The sequence below is a fragment of the Podarcis erhardii genome, assembly GCF_964252035.2.
Source record: "Podarcis erhardii genome assembly, chromosome: 4".
Lineage (NCBI taxonomy): Eukaryota > Metazoa > Chordata > Lepidosauria > Squamata > Lacertidae > Podarcis > Podarcis erhardii.
In genome coordinates this window covers 9791609-9815520 of record NC_138508.1, presented here as the reverse complement: position 1 = coordinate 9815520, position 23912 = coordinate 9791609, and the positions used below count along the sequence as shown (strand labels likewise).

Genomic DNA, 23912 nt, shown 5'->3' with positions numbered 1-23912 from the left:
TCAGGTTACAGACTCTGCTAACCCAGAAATATTACCTCGGGTTAAGAACTTTGCTTCAGGATGAGAACAGAAATCTCGCAGCGGCGGTGCGGCAGCAGCGGAGGGCCCCATTAGCTAAAAGTGGTGCTTCAGGTTAAGAACAGTTTCAGGTTAAGAACAGACCTCCGGAACGAATTAAGTATGCAACCAGAGGTACCACTGTACACTGTTTATTGTTTTCATTTTATGGATCCAGGGTCTTGTTAGATAGTAAAATCCATGTCAAATTGCTGTTTTAGGGGTTGCTTTTAAAAGTGTGGAATGGATTAATCTGTTTCGCATTACTTTCCATGGGAAGGCGTGCCTTGGTTTTGGAACGCTTTGGTTTTGGAACGGACTTCCGGAATGGATTCAGTTTGAGAACCAAGGTACCACTGTATCACAGTTCAAGGGCCTGGATAGCTCAGTCGGTTAGAGCGTGGCGCTGATAACGCCGAGGTTGCAGGTTTGATCCCTGCATGGGACAGCTGCATATTCCTGCGTTGCAAGGGGGTTGGACTAGATGATCACGAGGCGCCCTTCCAACTCTATGAAGGATAGATTTTAGCCAGGCCAAAAGGGTGAAAAACAGGGCCAGAGAGAGGGCTGGCCTGGGGAGAAGAGGCATGGCTCAGGAGGAGCCAGATAGGGCTGGAGGGCAATATTTTGCCTGCAGGTGCAAGGTTTTCCACCCCAGTTATAGCTCTAGGAGTGCTTCCAGCTTCAATAAAGCAAAGGATTCCTTGCCTCCAATGAATCTGGCCAATATAATCTTAAGGCTTAGCTGTAATACTTAACAGGGTTTGTGTGTTTGTGTGTGTGCACCCGCAACTTCCCAATCTTCCACGCACTTCCTCTGGCATTTTACCTCTGCCCTTTCATTCTCTTTATCAGATGGGAGGATACATTCAGCAAAAGAAAAACTCCGCCTAAAAAATATTAATATTGCTCGGGTTTACTTATGAAATCAGCCGGTGGAATCAGTCAATAGCTGCCAGTCTTTGGAAAGGTAACATGAAAGAGTTCCGTCTGAAAGGTTAACTTGCTTATTTTTCTTGGTAATCATTAGCCATCCCCTGGAATCATGTTCAGGACAATTCTAGCATGAAGATTTCCTATGGAGCAGAAAATATGGATGCCTAAGCCATTTGCTGGGGGAAAGGGGGCAGGGAAAAGGGAGAATAACCCATTTAAAAGTTTACACATCTTAAATCCTTGGGCAGGCTGCGGCGTTGTTATTTTATATCCTGCTGCTGCTTTTGCAAACAGAAACGTTTAATTTATTACGCACGGTGTTTCTTTTTCCTAGGGCCGCAGTGGAATCGTGCAAGGCAAACTTTAATTGGTGAGGCTGGAAGTTCAGGGCACACACCTGTTTATTATTTGTTAATCTGTTTGCTTTCGGGCATGTTCCGTCAAGAGGGAACCAAAGGTGAGTTATTAAAAGTTGTGTTTCCTTTTGACTTTGGAATGTAAGAAATGCTTGCTGGCAAATTTCACAGTGCCAATGGCAATGCCAATGGCAAATTTCACAGTGGCCAACCACCTTCTTCTCCTTTGGCGATCACTCGTAGCTGAGTAAGATTGTCTTCCATAAACACGGTTTTCACAGTGAGTCCGTAAGTGACAGTGGAGGCCAATTTTGGATCCACACGTTCTCTTTAAAAAAGGTGACAGAACTGATTGCGGAAACTATCGAGACATCTCTCTATGAGCTGCGGCAGGAAAAATTCTTGCAAGGATCTTTGCAAACCATCTCTTAACAATATCTGAGGTGACCCTTCCTGAATCTCAAAACGGTTTCCGGCCTTCTAGGGGGACAGCGGAGATGATTTTCACCCCTCGACAGCTTCAAGAAAAATGCAGAGAGCAAAACCAAACCCCTGTATATGGCGTTTATTGACCTGACTAAGGCTTTTGACACTGTAAATCGTAACACCCTGTGGACTGTCCTTCTGAAAATTGGCTGCCCAGATAAATTTGTGAATATCCTTCAGCTCCTCCATGATAATATGAAAGCAACAATCGCAGATAACAATGGCTCTCAAAGTGAACCGTTCACAGTGGGATCAGGTGTTAAACAGAGTTGTGTTATCGCCCCAACTCTGTTTCATTATTTTCATTGCCATGATCCTACACTTTGTCGAAGGGAAACTCCCCACTGGACTAGAAATCATATACTGAACACATGGAAAGCTCTTCAGTCTGAGCAGGGTGAAAGCAAAGAGTAAGGTTACCGTAAATGGTGGCAGCAGCAGGTTTTGCATTCATTGGAGGCTGGATCTGCTGCCCCTGTGGACTCTGCTACCTGAGGCAGTCACCTCACTTAGCCTCATGAGTGGGCCGGCCCTGCGACTTCCACTGTGCAGGAACATTTTGCCCAACATGGGGCTCGAATCCCCTACCCTGAATTTAAGAGTCTCACTAGTACGTTTTCGAGCGTAATTCAAAGTGTTGGCGCTGACCTTGAAAGCCCTAAACGGCCTTGGCCCAGTAGACCTGAAGGAGCGTCTCCACCCCCATCGCTCAGCCCAGACTCTGAGGTCCTCCTCCGAGGGTCTTCTGGCAGTTCCCTCCCTGCGAGAAGCGAAGTGACAGGGAACCAGACACAAGGGCCTTCTTGGTAGTGGCGCCCTCCTTGTGGAATGCCCTCCCATCAGGTGTCAAGGAGATGAGTAACTATGTAACCTTTAGAAGACATCTGAAGGCAGCCCTGTACAGTGATACCTCGGGTTAAGAACTTAATTCGTTCCGGAGGTCCGTTCTTATCCTGAAACTGTTCTTAACCTGAAGCACCACTTTAGCTAATGGGGCCTCCCACCACCATGTGATTTCTGTTCTCATCCTGAGGTAAAGTTCTTAACCTGCGGTACTATTTCTGGGTTAACGAAGTCTGTAACCTGAAGCATCTGTAACCCGAGGTACCACTGTATAGGGAAGCTTTTTAATGTTTAATGTTCAATTATTTTATATATGTTGGCAGCTGCCCAGAGTGGCTGGGGCAACCCAGTCAGATGGACAGGGTAAAAATCAATCAATCAATCAATCAATCAATCAATAATTTATTATTTATACCCAGCCCATCAGGCTGGGCTTGCCCAGCCACTCTGGGTGGCTTCCAACAAAATATTAAAATACAGTAATGCATCAAACATTAAAAGCATCCCTAAACAGGGCTGCCTTCAGATGTCTTCTAAAAGTCTGGTAATTGTTCTCTTTGACATCTGGTGGGAGGGCGTTCCACAGGGAGGGTGCCACCACCGAGAAGGCCCTCTGCCTGGTTCCCTGTAACTTGGCTTCTCGCAGCGAGGGAACCGCCAGAAGGCCCTCGGCGCTGGACCTCAGTGTCCGGGTAGAACGATGATTCCTTTGGGAACAGAGTTCGTTAATGCGTCCCTTGTCTCTCCTTCCATTCTGCACATGTTCTGAAGTACACTATTTTGTGCGTCATGTGGAGGAAGCCAGCAGTACCACTCTAAATCCGGTGCTGCCAGATAATGGACTAGAATGGACCCCTTTGGCTTTGACCCAGGAGAGCTGGGTTCTTATGAGGAAAGGCTCCTGGGATCGTCTGCAGTGGCGCTTAAGCCTGCGCGCAGCAACCTGCGGCTTCTTTCCACGCTCCCCCGCCTGCCCTCTGGCGTTTATTTCTGTGCACGGAAGGGGGAAACGCGAGAGGAGTTTTGCTGCAGGGGGGCCTGCAGAGGGACAGTGTTGTGTGTCGGGGGAGGGGGGGAGAATCCTGGGCAAATATATACTCCCCCCTCTCTTTTTTTGTTAACTCCCCGCTGAACAGATCAAACACGTTTTATTTATCCTGTATTTTCTCTCTCTCTCTCTCCAAGGCAGTAAATCCCGCACGTTTTTGTTATGCTAATACGGGCTGACATCACCACTCACATCAAAGCCCCGAGGAGCGCATAAAAGCAGGTTCCGCCAGCCGGAGAAGAGCCATAAAGGACTTTTGCAGCTGTGGAGCTGGACGGGGGTTTAGGAAGAAGAAGGGGCGATCGCCTGCGACTCAGGAGCCACACACACACAGAGAGAAAAAGACGCACACTTTGCAACATCTTCCCAGAGCCTCTCTTGCATTATTATTATTTTTTGCAATCATTTTCCCCCTCCTTCCCGAATTTGCTCCTCCGCTCCAACTTCCCAGCGTCTCTTTCTCTCTCTCCAAATCCCTCGCCCGTCCTAGCTGTGTGTTTTTCAGTTTAACATCTATTTTCCCTCCGGCTGAGCTTCCTGCGCTCGGGAACCGTGTTTGGGAACCGTATCTTGGGCTGCTAACATCTGCAAAACCGAGGCGTCCTCTCTGCCCAGGAAACATTTGATGTTCGTTGCAGAGGAGAAGCGGGGCTGTTGAAGAGATCTCCCATCTCAAATCCCCTTCCTTCCCCACCCCAGTTTTTGGAAGACGATTTTGGAGAAGGGACAAGGAAGAAGATTTCCCCCGCCCCACCGCTGCCAAAAGGTAAGGAGAAGCGAGGGACTTTCTGTTGCTGTTTTTTTTACTAGTAAACGCTGCGATCCTTTGAGGCTTGGTTTGGGTTGGGGAGAGGAGAGGAGCGGTCCTAGTAATTCCTGGCTGAATGATCTAAGAGGGTGAGGAGATCGATTAGATCCGGCTTGCTCGAAAAGTCTGGGATTTATTCATTGACGGAAAGTTGATGCGCCCGGATACCCAATTACGCTCAAGCGGCGCTGTGTGGTCCGTTTCAGTGAAATTGGCAAGACGGCGCTGCGTTGTTTCGGAGGGTGGAAATGCAAGTCCGTGGAAGCAGTTTATGTTAAAGTGTACACATACACACTTATTTATTTATTTAAAACAGCCACAGCTTTGTGTGTTTCACACAGCCCTTGATTGGCGACAGTTGGCCAGTTTTGCAAAACAGGGATGGCAAAAAGTCAGGGTTTCCAAACCTGGAGCGGTGGCGCGTGAGCAGAAATCGCAAGCGTTTGGTACTTCGGCCAAGAGGCGCGTTGCGCTGCTGTAAAACCCCCACGTTTAAAAGTGGTCGGGGTTGCTGAGCCTGCTTGTAAAGAGCTCTTATTTTTAAAAGAAGTCAGCTTTTTTGTAAAAAAAAAAAAAAAGACACGAGAGAGAGCAGGAAATGCGATGCGGTGTGGTTATGGAAGCAGATGCGCCGTGGCTTGCCAGGCTGCTCTCTGGAGAAAGAAACTGCTGCTCTCGTTATCTGTATGCCGGAAAACTATCTCTAGATGCGGGTTATCCGGACGTGCAGACAGACAGAGAGGGGTCCGCGTGTGACCCGCTGTAACACACACCTGTGGCTCTAATAAACAAGCGCCTTTCTTTCAAGTGTAACCTCTGATTCCGGATTGCTTGAAATATAGAATAGTCACGTTCCTATTTCCGAACACAGAACCAGAATTCAAGAAGGCCCCCTTCCCCTTTTAATATAACGCTGCCAACATTTATTCTGCCTTTGCGCCACAATGTACGTCACTTTGTCGAGGGAATGCATTTTAATTGGATTCGCCCTCCTCGCGTTATCACGAGGTCTAGAAACTTGGAGCGCAAGCCATCAAGAATGCCTGTTGCGTAAGACCCTTTGAGCTCAATGCGAATTGCGCTGGTGACAACCCTAGATAATATTCTGGGAGCTAAAAAAAGGAAAAAGGAGCTGTTGGCAGTCAGGTGGCAAGCTTGCTGACATTTAAATTGGAGCATTTATACTCAGAAGTAGTAAGCCCCGTTGCACCCAACGGGGCTTCCTGGTGTAAATGTGTATAGGATTTTATACCCCTAAACGCACTTGTTGGACAATATTCCATTGAACTCAGTGGGAATTAATTCTGAGCAATCACATGAAGAAGTTGAGCTGCAAAGCTGTTCATTGAAAGGTAGGGGGGGCGCTAATAAAATGGGTCCTACTCATGAGCAAACATGCATGGACCTGGGCTGCCAGTTTTGTTGATAGCTGACAGTGGGGGCCCACCCATGATCTAGGGATACTTTTTGGGTTTGTAAGCTGCACTGAACTCAGCTGAACTCCCTCCCTGTTAAATATACCCAGGATTGTAACAGCCCTCTCCTTTGCTTGTTTATCAAAGCATTTTTAATTCATACTTTTATATGAGTACAGAAAGGTGCTGCGCAGCATGCAAGGCTATAGCAACATGAGTAAAAGCATTAGGGGAAAAAATAATTTAAAATGCCAATTAATATAACAATCAATTATTATTATTAGTTTAATATATGCCTCACATTTTTACGAAAGCACACAGTGGCTCTTGCAAACACCCGCAAGCAGAAGGCAGGTGTTCCTTGTCCCTAAAACAGCTGGAAAGGCAGGTTCATTTTGTTGCCGTTGTTAAAAACTGATGATAGGCACGATTCAGGAGGTTTGACTGAGCCAGCAAGCTTTCAAAGGTTGTGGGGAGCCTTTAGATGAAAAAGGGGGTGTGCTGAGAACTGGGGGGGGAAACAGGAGATGCTGTAGGAGTGTGGACATCTATGGGGTGGCAACATGATCTATTTTACTGCGTCCCAGGCAGTCGGCAATTCACCTAGTAAAGACAAAACGTTATGGGTGCAGACTTTTTGGTGTTGGAAAATCTTTGCTTTCGTTCTCCGCCTCTCCCCCCCCCCCAACCACTCCACAGATGTGATTTCACAGGAGTCTGGATTTGCAAATCCAAACCTGTGGTCAGGATGAGCCAGATATAATTGCTGGCAGGCGCGGCGTCCCTGTTGTGAATTTTGCAAAGGGGGAAAGCGCATTCTGCTTGCTTATATTTTAAGTTTCCACACTGTCCTTCATCTGAGGAACACAGGGTGTGTTTTACAGCGCAAGAACACAAAAATACTTTTCATAGAAACCTACAACAACAAACCTCCGTCGGCCTAACAGGCCATAAATGAATCTTCATCAAGGTTTGCGACTCTGGCTGCCACCTCTTACATTTGTATTCTGCCTTTTATGTATGTGTCCTACGTGTGGTTCTCAGAGAGCTGACCTAGACCTGCTTATTAGGTTCAGAAAGATGGTAGCCCCACGCGCCTTCAGGCCGGTCTTTAGCTGCTTTCTGACTGCATTTAAGGAGAGCCGGCTGGTTTTTCAAAGGTAGGATCAGGCTCACAAAACAAGCTTTTCTGGTCCTGGGTGGCTGTACTCTAATTCAAACTGGGGTGTGGCTGAATATATTTTGCCTTTGAATACTATGTGCTGGGTGTGGGGAGGCAGGTGCGCTGTTGCTCTCATAGGTGCCCAGGGGCTTCCTAAAAGCATTTGATGTTCTTACGCTGCATGAAAAAGAAAATTGGTTTGTCAAGGGGCAGAGCTGTAGCTCAGTGCTGCATGTGCAGAGGACCGCGGGTTCAATCACTAATGGGCAGGGGGAGACTCTCTCTGCCTGAGACCCCAGGGAACTGATGCCAGTCATGGGCTAATGGACCAGTGCTTTAACGCAGTTTGCATGTTCCTAAAGGTAAAGGGACTCCTGACCATTAGGTCCAGTCGTGGACGACTCTGGGGTTGCAGCGCTCATCTCGCTTTACTGGCCGAGGGAGCCGGCGTACAGCTTCTGGGTCATGTGGACAGCAGGACTAAGCCGCTTCTGGCGAACCAGAGCAGCACACGGAAACGCCCTTTACCTTCCCGCCGGAGTGGTACCTATTTATCTACTTGCACTTTGACGTGCTTTCGAACTGCTAGGTGGGCAGGAGCTGGGACTGAGCAACGGGAGCTCACCCCGTCGCGGGGATTCAAACCGCTGACCTTCTGATCGGCAAGTCCTAGGCTCTGTGGTTTAACCCACAGCGCCACCCGCGTCCCTTTATATAAAGTAGCTGAATGCTTAAGCCTTCAATATGCAGTGGTACCTCGGGTTACAGATGCTTCAGGTTACAGACTCCGCTAACCCAGAAATAGTACCTCGGGTTAAGAACTTTGCTTCAGGATGAGAACAGAAATCACGCGGCGGCAGCGGGAGGCCCCATTTAGCTAAAGTGGTGCTTCAGGTTAAGAACAGTTTCAGGTTAAGAACAGACCTCCGGAATGAATTAAGTTCTTAACACGAGGTACCACTGTATATTCTGGGTGGTCTTCAACTAAGTTTTTACTCGGAGTAGACTCGCTGAAATTAACGACCATGTCTAAATTGAGCTGGGCTTATGACTGTTTTCCCTTTGTGGAGAACGGGAGCACAACTCCATGCAATGGGAAACATAGCATGTCAGGGAGGAAAGTTTGGTTTCGTCTTCTCTCTTGAGAAGCTGAGGAAATAGCTCAGTCGGTTAGAGCATGGTGCTGATAAGGACAAGGTTGCAGGTTTGATCCCTGTATGGGACAGCTGCACAGCAGGGAATTGGACTAGATGACCCTCAGGGTCCCTTTTGACTCTACAGTGCTATGATTCTAAGCTATTTATTCATGGGTTGCAAATGGTTTTGTTGGGAAGGGGTAGCCAGACATGCAATCAGCCCCCCTTCTGTAGCCTAAATTGGTAGTTCAAGATATGCTTTACCATATATATATATATATATATATATATATATATATATATATATATATAGTTGCCGATTGTGTAAATTGGCCCTACATTATTCCTACATTTTGTTGAAGGCAAAGTGCCACAGACAGGATTTCTCCTGAACTCCAAAACATCTGGTCCTGGCAGAGCTCCATCCTGCAAACTTTCAATGACTTGGAACTAGATGTTAACAAGAGTAATGTCATCTTGCGGCTGAAAATATAATCCCCGTCTCTCTCTTTCTTCCCTTGTCTTACATAACATTTAGGGAGGCATGACATGAGAGTTAATTAAAGGAATGTTTTCTTTAAAACAATCCATTAGCTTAACATCATTTATATCCCGCTTTTCTTCCCTTAGGAGATCAGAGCAGTATACATTTTTGTGAAAAAATGTTGATATATGGATGTAGCAGCCAATAGGAAACAGTAGCAAGATAACACAGCGGCCAAAATATCTTCAATATCTGATTAAAAAGCAAAGCCTTGAACTTCCCTCCTTAAATATAAACTGCCAGCAGCCTTGTAATTGGCATTTTTCATGAATTCAAAATGGGGGAAAATCAGTACAATTGTGAAATCAGTGATTAAAATCAGTTCAGCTTTGAAATGGGTGGTTGAAATCAGTGCAGTTTTGAAATCCATGGGTCATAATCAGTGCAGGTTTGAAGGGTCCAGCCTGGCATTTTGATTCAAAAAGACACCCAGTTGTAGCCCAAAGTAGATGAAAACCTGCTGCTTGATCTCCGGAACCACCGTGGAAAGATTTGGGTGTGATTTCTTCAGGCTGTCCTTTGGGTATTGTGGTGATCCCATGCTGTTTAGGGTGTCCTAGGGTGTCATCTAAGATTGCCGAAAAAATATCAACAACCTCGGATATGCAGATGACACAACTTTGATGGCAGAAAGTGTGGAGGAATTAAAGAACCTTTTAATGAGGGTGAAAGAGGAGAGCGCAAAATACGATCTGAAGCTCAATATCAAAAAAACTGAGATCATGGCCACTGGTCCCATCACCTCCTGGCAAATAGAAGGGGAAGAAATGGAGGCAGTGAGAGATTTTACTTTTTTTGGCTCCATGATCACTGCAGATGGTGACAGCAGTCGCGAAATTAAAAGACGCCTGCTTCTTGGGAGAAAAGCGATGACAAACCTAGACAGCATCTTAAAAAGCAGAGACATCCCGCAGGTACTGTTTCTGGGTTAGCGGAGTCTGTAACCTGAAGCGTCTGTAATCTGAAGCGTCTGTAACCCGAGGTACCACTGTAAATTGGACTTTTTCTTCTTTATTGTAAGCCGCCAGAAAACTTTATTTTATGGGGTGGCATGTTGTCATTTTTTTTTATTTAGAAGACCAGAATTTCTGCCAGAATAGAGATTCTTAGGATCAAAACATCAACAGGTGGAGAAAAATGTGTCACATATTTTGCAAGCTCCTTTTGCATACCCTGAGGTCACAGGGAGCTAAAGGTGTAACCTGAAGAGGAATTTCTAAGGGGAGGAAAGGATGAGGGATGGGGCGGTGAAATCGGATGTGTTGTTTACAAAGGTGAAAAGTCAGGTCACAAGTCAAGGCAGGAACAAGTGGCTTGTTATCTGCTGCTACTAACCTGACCTTGTTTGCCTTTGGCTGAGTCCCCCAACCCCCCTTTTAAACACATCTGTGTGAGTTTGTAGAGAAAGATAGCTTCTTCTCTGGCTGCTGCTGGCTTTAAAAAGAGGAAATGGACAGATTTGTGGGCAGTGGCAAATGTTGGTGTGCAGGGAGAAATAAATGTTGATGCTTGGGGAGAAAATGCACGCAGCTGTATTGAGCCATTTAATAAAGGACATCATCTTGCCAACAAAGGTTCGTATAGTTAAAGCTATGGTTTTCCCAGTAGTGATGTATGGAATGAGAGCTGGACCATAAAGAAGGCTGGTCGCCGAAGAATTGATGCTTTTGAATTCTGGTGCTGGAGGAGTCCCATGGACTGCAAGAAGATCAAACCAATCCATTCTGAAGGAAAGCAGCCCTGAGTGCTCACTGGAAGGACAGATCCTGAAGCTGAGGCTCCAATACTTTGGCCACCTCATGAGAAGAGAAGACTCCCTGGAAAAGACCCTGATGCTGGGAAAGATGGAGGGCACAAGGAGAAGGGGACGACAGAGGATGAGATGGTTGGACAGTGTTCTCGAAGCTACAAACACGCGTCTGACCAAACTGCAGGAGGCAGTGGAAGACAGGAGTGCCTGGCGTGCTCTGGTCCATGGGGTCACGAAGACAAGACTAAACAACTAAACAAATAGCATTTAAGGAGAGAATAGACTTTGAATGAGTCATCAGGCAGAGCCATCAGGAATAAAAGCCATCACCCAATGGAATAAAAACACAAATTCAGCCCATTTTAGTCCCAAAGACTAAACTAAGGCCAATTGTTTTCATTGTTATTGGCCCATCATTCAGCAGTTAGTGATAGAGATGATTGGGAAGGAACGCATAGCAGCAGATCCTGTTCGTTTTGTTGAATTATTTCATAAAAACAGTGCAGTGTTGGTACGTTACTGGTTTTTCTCAGGATCTGCACTCTGCAAATTGGGTTTTTGAGTTTCACCTCTGGAATATAGCAAACTGCTGCTTTAGGAAACAGCAGCAACAGGAGCCTGTGTTGTTAAGAAGCCCAAATCCATCAGAGAGATAGAGGCTCCAAAATAGCCCATTTCAAGCAGTGCAGTGAATGCTTTAAGGAGTGAAGTTTTCAAGTGGGGCTTCTTTGGGGCAGAGATAAAAAGCATTTGAAACACTCCAGTGGCAGCAGAGGCAGAAACTAGGATAAAAATGGCCAGCGATGGACTGAACTTATCTCTGCTTGCAGTGATTGGGGATTTTTTTTTTAAAAAAAAGAAGTTAGAAGAGGAGGTCTGCCAAGAGAAGTCTGCTCTTTATAATGGCACTTTTCCAGGAACGGCGTTTGGAGAGAGTAGATTCCGAGGCCGGTGGGACTCCCTGAACGAAAACTTTCTAGCACACACAGCAGAGCACAGCTCTCTCCTCCAGAGTCATGCTCAGAGATTGATCCCCACTGACCCTCCCAGGTGGTTCAAACACACTCATAAAAAGTAGGGCGTGTAAGAACATAAGAGCAGCTTGGCTGGATCAGGCCGAAGACCCATCTAGTCCAGCTTCCTACGCTTACCAGTGGCCAACCAGCTGCCTATTATGGGAAGGCTGCAAGCAGAAGCTGAGAGCAACAGCAACTCTCCCCATCAGGAACACACATTCAGACAGTGGAGGCAGAACACAGCCCTTGTGGCTAGGAGACCTCCAGGTGTCCCTATTTTCCAGGGACAGTCCTGAATTTACAGAAGCCGTCCCGGTTTCTGATTTGATCCTGGATGCAGAATGTCCTGCTTTTCCTTAGGACATTCCTATATTCATTGGAGAAATGTTGGAGGATATGGAATAGGACATTCTATGGTGCTGGAGGAGACTCTTAAGAGTCCCATGGACTGCAAGAAGATCAAACTGATCCATTCTGAAGGAAATCAGCCCTGAGTGCTCACTGGAAGGAGAGATCCTGAAGCTGAGGCTCCAAGACTTTGGCCACCTCATGAGAAGAGAAGACTCCCTGGAAAAGACCCTGATGTTGGGAAAGATGGAGGGCACAAGGAGAAGGGGACGACAGAGGACGAGATGGTTGGACAGTGTTCTTGAAGCTACCAGCATGAGTTTGCCCAAACTGTGGGAGGCAGTGGAAGACAGGAGTGCCTGGCGTGCTCTGGTCCATGGTGTCACGATGAGTCAGACACGACTAAAGGACTAAACAACAACAACAACATATACACCAGATAAATGTTGGAGGGGACGTCTCTCTTTTCATTGGAGAAATATTGGAGGGTATGTAAGATGCATCTGTTCACTAAAGCTCCTGTAGATTCTGACACTTTTAGTGATTGTTTGAAGTCTCCTGTATCGTGGAAATTATTCGGTTGAATAGTTATCTAGCCTGATTATTGTCTTCCAAAGCAACTACGCTATTCCAAACTTAAAAATGGAAAGCGTAATGTGGGTGGTCAACAAAAGAGGTTTAAAGACTCTCTCAAGGCAAATCTTTAAAAAATGTCGTATAACTGGGAAACACTGGCCTGCAAGCACTCCAGTTGGAGAACAGCCTCTACCAAAGGTGTCATGAGCTTTGAAGACGCTCAAACTCAGGATGCAAGGGAGAAACGTGTGAAGAGGAAGACAGGCTTGGCAAACCCTCACCGTGATCAGTTCCTGCCCGGAAACCTATGTCTCCACTGTGAAAGGATGTGTGGATCCAGAACTGGCCTCCACAGTCACTTACGGACTCACTGTTAAAACCGCATTCATGGAAGACAATCTTACTCGGCTATGAGTGATCGCCAAATAAGAAGAGACATGTTTTTTAACTGATTGTTGCATAATTGGTTACTTGACTGTGTTTTAAATGGCCCTCCACTCCCATAGGAGGAAGACATAAATAACAATAAATAATCTCCAAGCAAGGATTTCGTAGGACTGCAGCCTTAGAAATAAATTTGGACTGAGGTCAATAACATTTCCTTCCCGTTGAAAGCGATCCAGGATGGATCAAGCTGTGCATTGTAGAATCATAGAATGGTGGAGTTGTAAGGGACCCTGAGGGTCATCTAGTCCAACCCCCTGCTTATCTTAAGGCTGTACTATGGAAAAAAATGTAGTAAAGTGCATTACACTGAGATGGACCAATGGTCTAGGTAGCTCAGCATTGTCTACATTGTCTGTGATTGACCCTGAGACCTTCTCTTACAGAGTCTGCCTTGCTACTGAGTTCCAGCCCTTACTTCCATTAGGTAGAATTAGATGGTCAGTATAGTAAAAGCTATGGTTTTCCCAGTAGTGATGTATGGAAGTGAGAGCTGGACCCTAAAGAAGGCCGATCGCTGAAGAATGGATGCTTTTGAATTATGGTGCTGGAGGAGACTCTTGAGAGTCCCATGGACTGCAAGAAGATCAAAATTATCCATTCTTAAGGAAATCAGCCCAGAGTGCTCACTGGAAGGACAGATCCTGAAGCTGAGGCTCCAAGACTTTGGCCACCTCATGTGAAGAGAAAACTCCCTGGAAAAGACCCTGATGCTGGGAAAGATGGAGGGCACAAGGAGAAGGGGACGACAGAGGACGAGATGGTTGGACAGTGTTTTCGAAACTGCCAGCATGAGTTTGACTAAACTGTGGGAGGCAGTGGAATACAGGAGTGCCTGGTGTGCTCTGGTCCAGGGGGTCACGAAGAGTTGGACACAACGAAACGACTAAACAACAAGAATTAGATGGGTGGGGAAAAAGAGAGGGAGTTTTCCTCAAATATGTGGCCAGGCTGTGAAGGTACAACTATGTATGATTTCTTTGCACCCAGTTGCCTTTGTGGGCATAAAGCTGTTTTTTACGACTGCTGTCTTTACATGTCTGCTGTGATGATAAACAAAGGGTGACATAGCAGCAAAGAGACTGAGCTGCAAATCAATCCATGTATATGTTTGCTGCATTTTTAGGCTGCCCAACTGAAGAGGAAAAAATCATGGGTGGTTTACAAGTTAAAACCGTCAGGCGTACAAGTAAAGCTATAAAACCATGAAACCGCAAAGCCAGTGCAGAACCAAGGCAAGCAAGAGAGAGTGCAATTGGTGTAGCAAATCAACAAATATTTGGTTTCAAAGCTTGCCTCTGCTGTGAACATGCTGGGTGGCTTTAAGCAGACCTCAAGATTCCTATCTGCAATATGGGAAATAATGCAAATGACCAATTTATATAAAATATATGAACCAGTCTTATCTTTATGATTATGAGGGTTTTTAATTTTTTAAAATTGTTTGTAATATTGTGTTTTAACCTGCCCTGGGACCGAAGAGTGAAGAAGAAGAAGAAGAAGAAGAAGAAGGAACATGTGCAGAGGAGGTTGACCAAGGTGATCAAGGGCCAGGAAACCAGCCCTGATTGTGGGATGTGAAACACAAAGGCAGTCAAGTACAACATTCCTAGAGTGAACATGTTTACACATGGGGAGGAATGTTTGTCCAGCCAGCAGGTAAACTTCCTGTTTCCTTCTGGGCTGGGACAGACGTCCTCTGCATGTGACTAGAGGTGGGCGTGGCCTCACCTGTGCAGGTAACGGCAAAAGCACAGGGCAGCCATCTCTCTCTCTATGACTACTTTCGTCGAAGAAGCAACATCTGCTTAGCCAAAGATGCTCTCTTGGCAAGAGAGGACAAAGGGACTGTCTTCTTATGAGATAGTTTCCAGGTTTTCCAGGTGTATGTTACTTTTCTAAGCTAAGTCTGCCTTCTGGGATCCAGTTGTGAACAGAATGTGAGCAAGTAAACTCTTTTTATACTTTTATTGAAGACTGTGTCGTGTCTTATCTTTTATGAGGGAATAAGGGGAAAATACCAGAACAGTTATTATAGAGGCTTTAGCGAGCCTGAGCAAACGCATCCGCTGTGAGTTTGAAAAGGGGAATGTTACTCTGCTAAATTGTGGAACTTGTTAACACAAGTTGGAAAGGCTATAATCAAGCAATATATCCTCTCCTGCATCCCTGAACATTCCCACACTGATGAGGAACGGTTGAGGCAGTTGGGTATTGTCAGGGGCTCAGGCGCTGAGGCACAGGGAAGATGGGAGATGGAGAGCGAGGGGGAGGAATCCGAAGGGAGCGTAGGAGGGGACAGTGGTCCGAGGGATTCCATGAGCCTCTCCAGCGAATCGGAAGATTCACAGAGGGGAGCGCCAGTGGCCAGGGGCAGGGGGGTCCCAAGGGGAACGCCCCAGGAGCAAGGGGGCAGCAGGGACTCCCAGAGCAGTAGTTGGAAATCAGGACCAGCTTCCCCACCAGAGCAGAGTGGGGGGGGGGAAGAGTCCCAGGCATCGGGGCCAGTGCTTTCCCCACCAGGGAGAGGAGACGAGGCAGAGTCTACCACGCCTCCCTCGGAGAGTCGGACAACGGAGGGGAGGTCAGATCCGGCCAGTGTCACGGAAGAGGGAAGCAGAGATAGAAGTAGTGTAACGGTTAGGAGAAAGGTCACTGGGTTGGCGCGAGAAGCAAGTTCAAATGTACAAGAGCGCGGGACAGCAGAGAGTGAGGATTGGGAACCGGGTCCTAAAGCACGCCGGAGGCAGGGGGAGGAGCTAAGCGACTCAGCGTCAGAAGAGTCCAGAAAGGGCAATGCCCCAGAGGGCAGGAGGACCCAGAGGAGAAGAGAGCAGCGCAGGAGGTGGAGCAGGGCTAGGATCTTAAACTGGTGTGGAAGGGGCGGAGACTCAGACGGGACTTCGCCGATCTAGAGTTTAGACGTAGGGCTGCATGCTCTGGCTTTGAAATGGAAATTAAACTTCAATAAAGACTTTTGTACATAACATCAGCCTGGCATTGGTCCTCTATGAGCTGGGACCTAGAGGCAGCTCTGACAGGTATGTTTAGCCTGGAGAAGAGAAGAGCAAGAGGTGATAGAATTGCCAACGTCCGAAGAGGTGTCGCTTGGAAGATGGAGCAAGCTTTTTTTCTGCTGCTCCGGAGGGCAAGACCCGAACCAATAAATTCCAATGGCAAGAAATGAGGTTCCAATTAAACATCGGGAAGAACTTTCTGACAGTAAGAGCTGTTCGACAGTGGAATGGTCTCCCTTGAGAGGTTGTGGACTCTCCTTCCTTGGGGGCTTTTAAGCAGAGGTTAGATGTCCACCTGCCACGTATGATCTTGTTGAGATTCATTCATTACGGGTGGTTGGACTAGATGGCCCTAGCAAAACTCAGTGGAAGAATAAGAAATCAAGATAACCAACGTTTTATAAAAGAATGGAAATGGCTTATTGAATACAGTGGTGCCTCGGAAGACGAAATTAATCCGTTCCGTGAGGCTCTTCGTATAGCGGTTTCTTCGTCTTGCGAAGCAAGTCTATTGACAGCTTAGCGGATTAGTGCTATTAGCGGTTTAGCGGCTTTTAGTGGATCAGCTGATAAGCGGCTTAGGGCTTAGGAAAAGGGGGAAAAAAGGGAAAAAACCCCGCAGGAACTCGCAAGACATTTTCGTCTTGCGAAGCAAGCCCATAGGGAAATTCGTTTTGCGAAGCGCCTCCAAAACGGAAAACCCTTTCGTCTAGCGGGTTTTCCGTCTTGCGAGGCGTTCGTCTTGCGGGGCACCACTGTATTTACAGACAAATTGTAAACAGATTAGAACATTGGCAGGATTATTGTAATAACCTGCAGTTTTGTAAGAGTATATATTTAAAGAATGCAGAATCCTCTCTTAAAGACAGTTCCTAGCCCAGGGGTCAGCAAACTTTTTTAGCAGGGGGCCAGTCCACTGTCCCTAAGACCTTGTGGGGGGCTGGACTATATATCTATATCTATATCTATATCTATATCTATATCTATATCTATATCTATATCTATATCTATATCTATATCTATATCTATATCTATATCTATATCTATATTTGGGGGGATGAACGAATTCCTGTGCCCCACAAATAACCCAGAGATGCATTTTAAATAAAAGCATTGTAAAAACACGCTGATTCCCGGACTGTCCGGGGCCCAGATTTAGAAGGCAGTTGGGCCGGATCCGGTTCCTGGGCCTTAGGTTGCCTACCCATGTCCTAGCCCATGTCTCGCACATAGAAGCTTTCCTCTATATCAGGGGTGCCCATATACCCAGGAGTCCGCGATCTACTTGCAGAGTTAAAAAGTTGTTGAGCTTTTAGGAAGGAATGCCCTGTTTTTTGGGATTCAGGTCAAAGTTCTTGAGCTTTTTTTTTTAAGAAGGAGAAAGGCCTGTTTTTTAGGAGTTCAGATAATAATTTTTGGGCTTTTTAGGGAGGAGGAAAGCCCCATGTTTATGGGCTGCAGGGCTAAAATGTTGAGCTTTTTTTAAGGAAGCCAAAGTTGTGAGTGCCAGTGATCTACCACAGATCACGATCTATTTGTTGGATGTGTCTGCTCTATATTTCATATTTCCCCCCCGAGGATCTCCTCCCCCCCCCAATTAATCACCACAACACCCCTGTGAGGTAGGTTAGGCTGAAAGGCAGTGCACTGGTGTAGCGTGGGTTGTCAGCACCCGGGGCAAGGCAAGTAATTTGCGCCCCTAACCCCTAACCTGCCGCCGCTGCCAGCTTCTTCTTGCTGCTGCCTGGGCTGGTCGGGTGTGGTTCTCTCCCGCGCTCAGCACTGTGCTGGGCGGCCGCTGCATTGTCCCTCCCCCAGATAGTCCCTCCCTCGCTCTCTCTCCGCTCCGCTCCGCAAGGCGCGCCTGGCACCCTCCCCCTCCACAGTGGGCGGCGACCCGGCAGCTCGGATCGGATTCGCACAGCCAGCACTGCGGTGAGAGAGAGTGAGTGAGCCAGGTAGGGGCAGAGAGCTGCGAGTGCGAGCGCACCCCCCCCAAATGTTGCGCCCGGTGCGGCTGGCCCCCCCTGCACCCCCCACGCTACGCCACTGAGGCAGTGACTGGCCCCAAGGTCACCCAATAAACTTCATGACCAAGTGGGGTTGGGGAGAAAGAGGATTTGAACCCTAGTTTTCTAGGTCCTGGTCCAACCCTCTAACCACTGCTCCTCACTGCCTCTCACCCCCCACCCTCTGGTGAATAGATTGCCTCTTTCTTTCCAAGTCTGGCTTTCTATTCATCTGTAGATACTCTTTATCTTGCAAATGAAATAATCTGATGTCTTTGTTTTTTGTCCTTGCATGCTGTGTTATTTTAATTCAATAAAGTTTCAAAAGTTTTTTTTAAAAAAGTGGATTTATTGTGCTGGGGCAAGGCAGCACTTTCATCTGCTTTCATCATGAAAACCTAACGTTTTGTTATGTGATAGAATTACTCACACGAAATACTGACAGTCTGCATGTGCCCTAAGGGTGCTGAATTATGCACCCAGTACTGGATTCTGAGCTCAGACAGAATCCTTGTTCTGTATTCTATTCAGCCATGAAGTTCATGGCATGATCTTGACTTAGCTGGCAGTATTGTTTTAAGGATGAAACTGCTATGCTGTGTGTGTGCAAGAAACCACATCTGCGTTCACACTGCAGTTCGTTCAGTTTCCCGGACTTTCCCCTAACTGTTAATTTCTGTATCGTATTTGAGCTTTCACATGAGGCAAAAGCTACTTCTAGTAGAAGTTTAGCCCTTATTTCTGTGTTAATTAGTTCTGGAAATAACCTCTCGCAACTCCACTAACCTGGATGATCGAGGGACAAAATTTGGGGTGGTATACTAGGCTGTGTCATTCTAAGACTTAAAATTAAGTTTTGAACATTTCTTCAGTGAAGGGTCTTAAAAACAATCAGCCATCATTTAGCTTGGTAAGTTTATGTTTGATTAAGAAGCACACAAACTGCTCTTGGGCTGAACAACTCACAGAATTGTAGAGTGGGAAGGGACCCCGAGGGTCATCTAGTCCAACCCTCTGCAATTCAGGAATTATTTTGTCCAAGATAGGGCTTGAACCCACAACCCTGAGATTCAGTGTCTCTGAGCCATCCCAGCAAACCAAATAATTTTAATACTGCCTCCTAAAAATGTCAGGTCATTAAAAATAGGTATAATATATAAATAAAATAAAAATACTCACTGCAAGTTCTTGGCAATCATTTTTATTGATTTCTATGCAATTTTACACACATTTCATTTACAGAGCAAAACCAAATTATATTGATTTAACCAAAATATATTTTTGAGTTTGCAAGTCCTCTTTTTAGCACCCCTTGTTTTTTTTGAATTTGAAAGTTGATAAATTCAACACGCTTTAGCAGTATAAAGGTAAAGGTAAAGGGACCCCTGACCATTACCGGTAGGTCCAGTCACGGACAACTCTGGGGTTGCGGCACTCATCTCGCTTTATTGGCCGAGGGAGCCTGCGTACAGATTCCGGGTCATGGGGCCAGCATGACTAAGCCGCTTCTGGCAAACCAGAGCAGTGCACGGAAACGCCGTTTACCTTCCCGCCGGAGCGGTACTAATTTATCTACTTGCACAGGTATCTGAAGAAGTGTGCATGCACACGAAAGCTCATACCTAGAACTAACTCAGTTGGTCTTTAAGGTGCTACTGGAAGGATTTTTTTTATTTTGTTTCTACTTGCACTTTGACGTGCTTTCGAACTGCTAGGTTGGCAGGAGCAGGGACCGAGCAACGGGAACTCACCCTGTTGTGGTGATTCGAACTGCCGATCTTCTGATTGGCAAGCCCTAGGCTCTGTGGTTTAACCCACAGTGCCACCCACGTCCCTCTAGCAGTATAAAAGCAGACAATTAATACCCACCATTTTCATGGAGGAATAATCTGGGAACAGAATTGTGCATGTGTTGAAGGGAGGGGGTAGCGACATTGTCCAGTAATGTCTGTTGTTGTTACCCACTGGTGTGCATGAGAGTTAGCACGACATGCCAGTACAGTGGTACCTCTGGTTGTGAACAGGATCCGTTCCAGAGGCCCGTTCGCAACATGAAAAGAACTCAACCTGCAGCGGTGCATCTGTGCGGGTCACGATTCGTCGCTTCTGTGCATGCGCGCAACATCATTTCGTGTGTCTGCGCATGCGCGAGCGCCGAAATCCGGAAGTAACCCTTTCCAGTGCTTGCGGGACGCAACCTGAAAAAACATATCATGAAGCAAACATAACATGAGGTATGACTTTATATTGCTCCAGAAGCCTCCGTTCCATAACGCAGGTGTGAAAGGAATGCTAGGAAGCAGGACAGAAATGCTAGCGTTCTAATCGGGAAAACTGGTGCAATTTCCCCCCTGCCTTGATGCATTTCATGTGTGCTCTTCTGAGGTCATTGAGTGAAGAGAAGGATTCAATAAATGCATTTAAATCCTGGACTATTATTATCCCTTCCACACACACACACACACACACCTCCTGCAAAGCCCTGCCTGATCATCCTGCGGAATTCCCAGCTGCGGTTGTTCCTTGGGGTCCAGGTGTTTGAGTATGTGGGAGAAGTGAGATACTCCACCTAATGAGGTGCGAAGGAAATCAAGAGGCAGAAGGCAGCTTCGAGCATCCCTCACAGGCACTCCAGGCAGCCTCCAACATCTGCAAGCAGAGAGGGCATCTCCATTAGCCGACATCCGTTCCTGTAATTCGTCTCCTTAAAAAAAAAAGGGCTCTTTCCCTCCACTTCGACTTTTAATATATTTGCAAATGAAAAAAGGATGAAGATTAAAACCTCCAGGGAGGGTGGAGATTTGATGTCCATACATTTCTCTCTCTCCCCCCTTTCCTCTTCTCAGCCATACATATATATATAAATGGGGAGGGATAAAGGCAGGATAAAGAATGAAAATCTGCCATATGCAGAGTTAACCAAAACCATGCAATAGGACTTGAGTGCCTTTGCTGTAATTCAAGCCATCCAGTCTGCCTGTCTTTGGGACTACATCGCTTCTATCAAGAACAGGGGGACTCCGTGGTGGCGGGAACCCGAATTTCGTTCGCGATTCGCAAACCACTCCTTTGCAATTTGACTTCTTTTTCGGTACAGGTGTAAAAAGGCGCGGCGTTAACCCGTTTTTGTTTTCTTCTCCGCTTACTCAATTTCAGGTTGGCATTTTGAGGAATTCCTCTCTCCTCCCTCTCCCATAAAGGAGGGTTTTTTTCTTTTCCCAAAAGCCACTTTTATTTTTTCCTGAAGAGATTTCGTGGCGAAAAGAGAGAGGTAGAACCGGGCAAAGATGACACGGCAATTTTTGGTGGCCTTTTTCCTGGCTTTCGTCCTACAGAATGGGACCTGCAACGGAATCAAGTGGTTGTAAGTGTTGTCTTTAATTATTATTTTTTAAAAATCTGCCCAGGCATTGTGTGACGATTTGCAATTTTGCCACGTACTTTAAACCATGTGTCAGGGTGGACGCAGAAAACCCAAGGTCCAACTAGGCCTGAGGGAAGCATTATCCTTGTTTATTCATGTATCTGCCCCAACGGTGAAAATAGTTGGGGGAATGTGCGCAATTTTAACTTGGTTTCTTACTGGAACCCCAATATCTACCAACCAGAGCTAGGTTCAAACAACAGACAGAATGAAAGCCCATAGATTTATTTACAGTACCAGAACTGAACTCATGGTCTTTTCAACACAGACATCCGCACGTAGATAGCATTTCTTCAGCCCAATTGAGGTAGAAAAAAATTGTTTCGTTGTTGCTGTTGTTAAACAATTGTGAGTCAAGCCGCCTTGCTGATCTTCTGAAAATCACCAGTACCATTCACCCATATTTATTGCACACAATCTCTTTAAACATACCACCTACATGGATGGTGTTTGTGTGCATGTGTGTAATGTACAACTTTCTCTCCCAACCGCTTTTGGCTAAGGGAAACTGGTCAGATTTTGAAAGATGGACTTTTCTGTTTGCCAGGGAACGTCAAGAAATATCACTCAAGTCAGCCCAACAGTTTACACCCAGGCTTTAGCTAAAGCTCACGCCGTTTCGTTCCAAGTTGTTCCTTGATTCCTCTGATAGCTGATTTTGGTTGACTCAACCTGTGATCAGTGCCGGATTTATGTATAAGCTAAACAAGCTACAGCTTAGGGCCTCACTTTCTTGGGGCCCACCAAGAAATTGAAAAAAAAACAAAACTGGATGTACATTTCCAAAATATAAGATTAAAAAACAAATAAAATAAAACCTACATACAGAAACAGTGTTTTGTGTTGTGTAGGCTCCTAGGATGTAAGTCATAGGCCCCGACTGCTAGCCTGCTCTCTAAAATATCACTGGTTTGCTCCTTTCTATATACAGTGGTGCGTCACAAGACGAAATTCATCCGTTCCGTGAGGCTCTTCGTATAGCGGTTTTTTCGTCTTGCGAAGCAAGCCCATTGACAGCTTAGCGGATTAGCGCTATTAGCGGTTTAGCGGCTTTTAGCGGGTCAGCTGATAAGCGGCTTAGGGCTTAGGAAAAGGGGGGGGGGAGGGAAAAAACCCCGCAGGAACTCACAAGACATTTTCGTCTTGCGAAGCAAGCCCATAGGGAAATTCGTTTTGCGAAGCGCCTCCAAAACGGAAAACCCTTTTGTCTAGCGAGTTTTCCGTCTTGTGAGGCGTTCGTCTTGCGGGGCACCACTGTATAGGGTGCTTACATTCTGCATGGACTTTTCAACAATTACTTTGATAAAATACATATTTTGTTATGTGCAAAAGGCTTGAGATACCTATCAGGTCCATAAATTACCATCTAGCATATATCCAACACAAAAAAACCAGTGACCATTTGTTGTTGACAAAGGACAGCTGGACATATAAAGGGCCCCATTACCTTCAGTAGCTTAGGACCTCATCAAACCTAAATCCGGCCCTGCCTGTGAGTTTGTCCTATTGTAGTGAGTTATGCAGAAAAGAGGACACCCATTTGCATAAGATTTACACATGGTAATGTATGCATATAGACACAAATGTAGGATTAATAACCATAAATTACATAGAAATGCAATGCATTTCGCCCTAGTGGAGAAGGCACCAAATGGCCTGTCTTCCTGTTCAATCTACTGACCAGATGCCACTGACTCCTGGCTTTTTAATCTCTGAACCAGACTTGGACTGAAAAGGTCACCAGTGGAACTTCAAGCTGGCCTGAGAAAGAGTCTCAGAGGCTGGATAGACAGCGTGGGAGAGATGCTCTTGAACCCTGGGATGGAAGCTCCCATCCCTGTCTCAGCTGGGTCACCACCCAATAATAATAATAATAATAATAATAATAATAATAATAATAATAATAATAATAATTTATACCCTACCCATCTGGCTGGGTCTCTCCAGCCACCCTGGGCGGCTTCCAACAAAGTATTAAAATACAGTGGTCTGTTAAACATTAAAAGCTACCCTAAACAGGGCTGTCTCCAGATGTCTTCTAAAAGTTTGGTAGTTATTTTTCTCTTTGACATCTGGTGGGAGGGTGTTCCACAGGGCGGGCGCCACCACCGAGAAGGCCCTCTGCCTGGTTCCCTGTAACTTGGCTTCTCGCAGTGAGGGAACTGCCAGAAGGTCTTCGGAACTGAACCTCAGTGTCTGGGCAGAATGATAGGGGTGGAGATGCTCCTTCAGATATACTGGACCAAGGCCTTTTAATGTCTTTTAAAAATGTGTTAGGGTGTTCAAATTTGCTGTAGAGTAGTCTGGGTGGGTGGGGATAGCTCAGTTGGTAGAGAATCAGACTCTGAATCTCAGGGACTTTGGTTTGAGCCCCGCGTTAGGCAAAAGATTCCTGCATTGCGGGGGGTTGGACTAGATGACCCTCGGAGTCCCTTCCAACTTTGCAATTCTAATATTCAGGCCATCCCTTTCCCTGGAATCGCTGAGAGTTGAATCGCTGGCTTGGCTTGGAAAGGGGAGGCACGTCTTGCTTGTAA

The 23912-nt window shown here is 46.2% G+C and overlaps 1 protein-coding gene across 2 annotated transcripts in view; it reads left to right on the top strand.

Annotated features, from left to right (window-relative positions):
• Window positions 1-1336: 1336 nt before the first annotated feature.
• Window positions 1337-23912, top strand: part of WNT11 (Wnt family member 11) — a 69003-nt gene continuing 46427 nt past the window's right edge. For both annotated transcript variants that reach the window (XR_014156157.1, XM_081860643.1), the window contains exons 1-3: window positions 1337-1450; window positions 3864-4492; window positions 21108-21315. Coding sequence is in view for 1 of the 2 variants with exons in the window: in XM_081860643.1 (XP_081716769.1) it covers window positions 21239-21315 (77 nt within the window). In the remaining variant the exon portion in view is untranslated. The remainder of the gene's footprint in view (window positions 1451-3863; window positions 4493-21107; window positions 21316-23912) is intronic.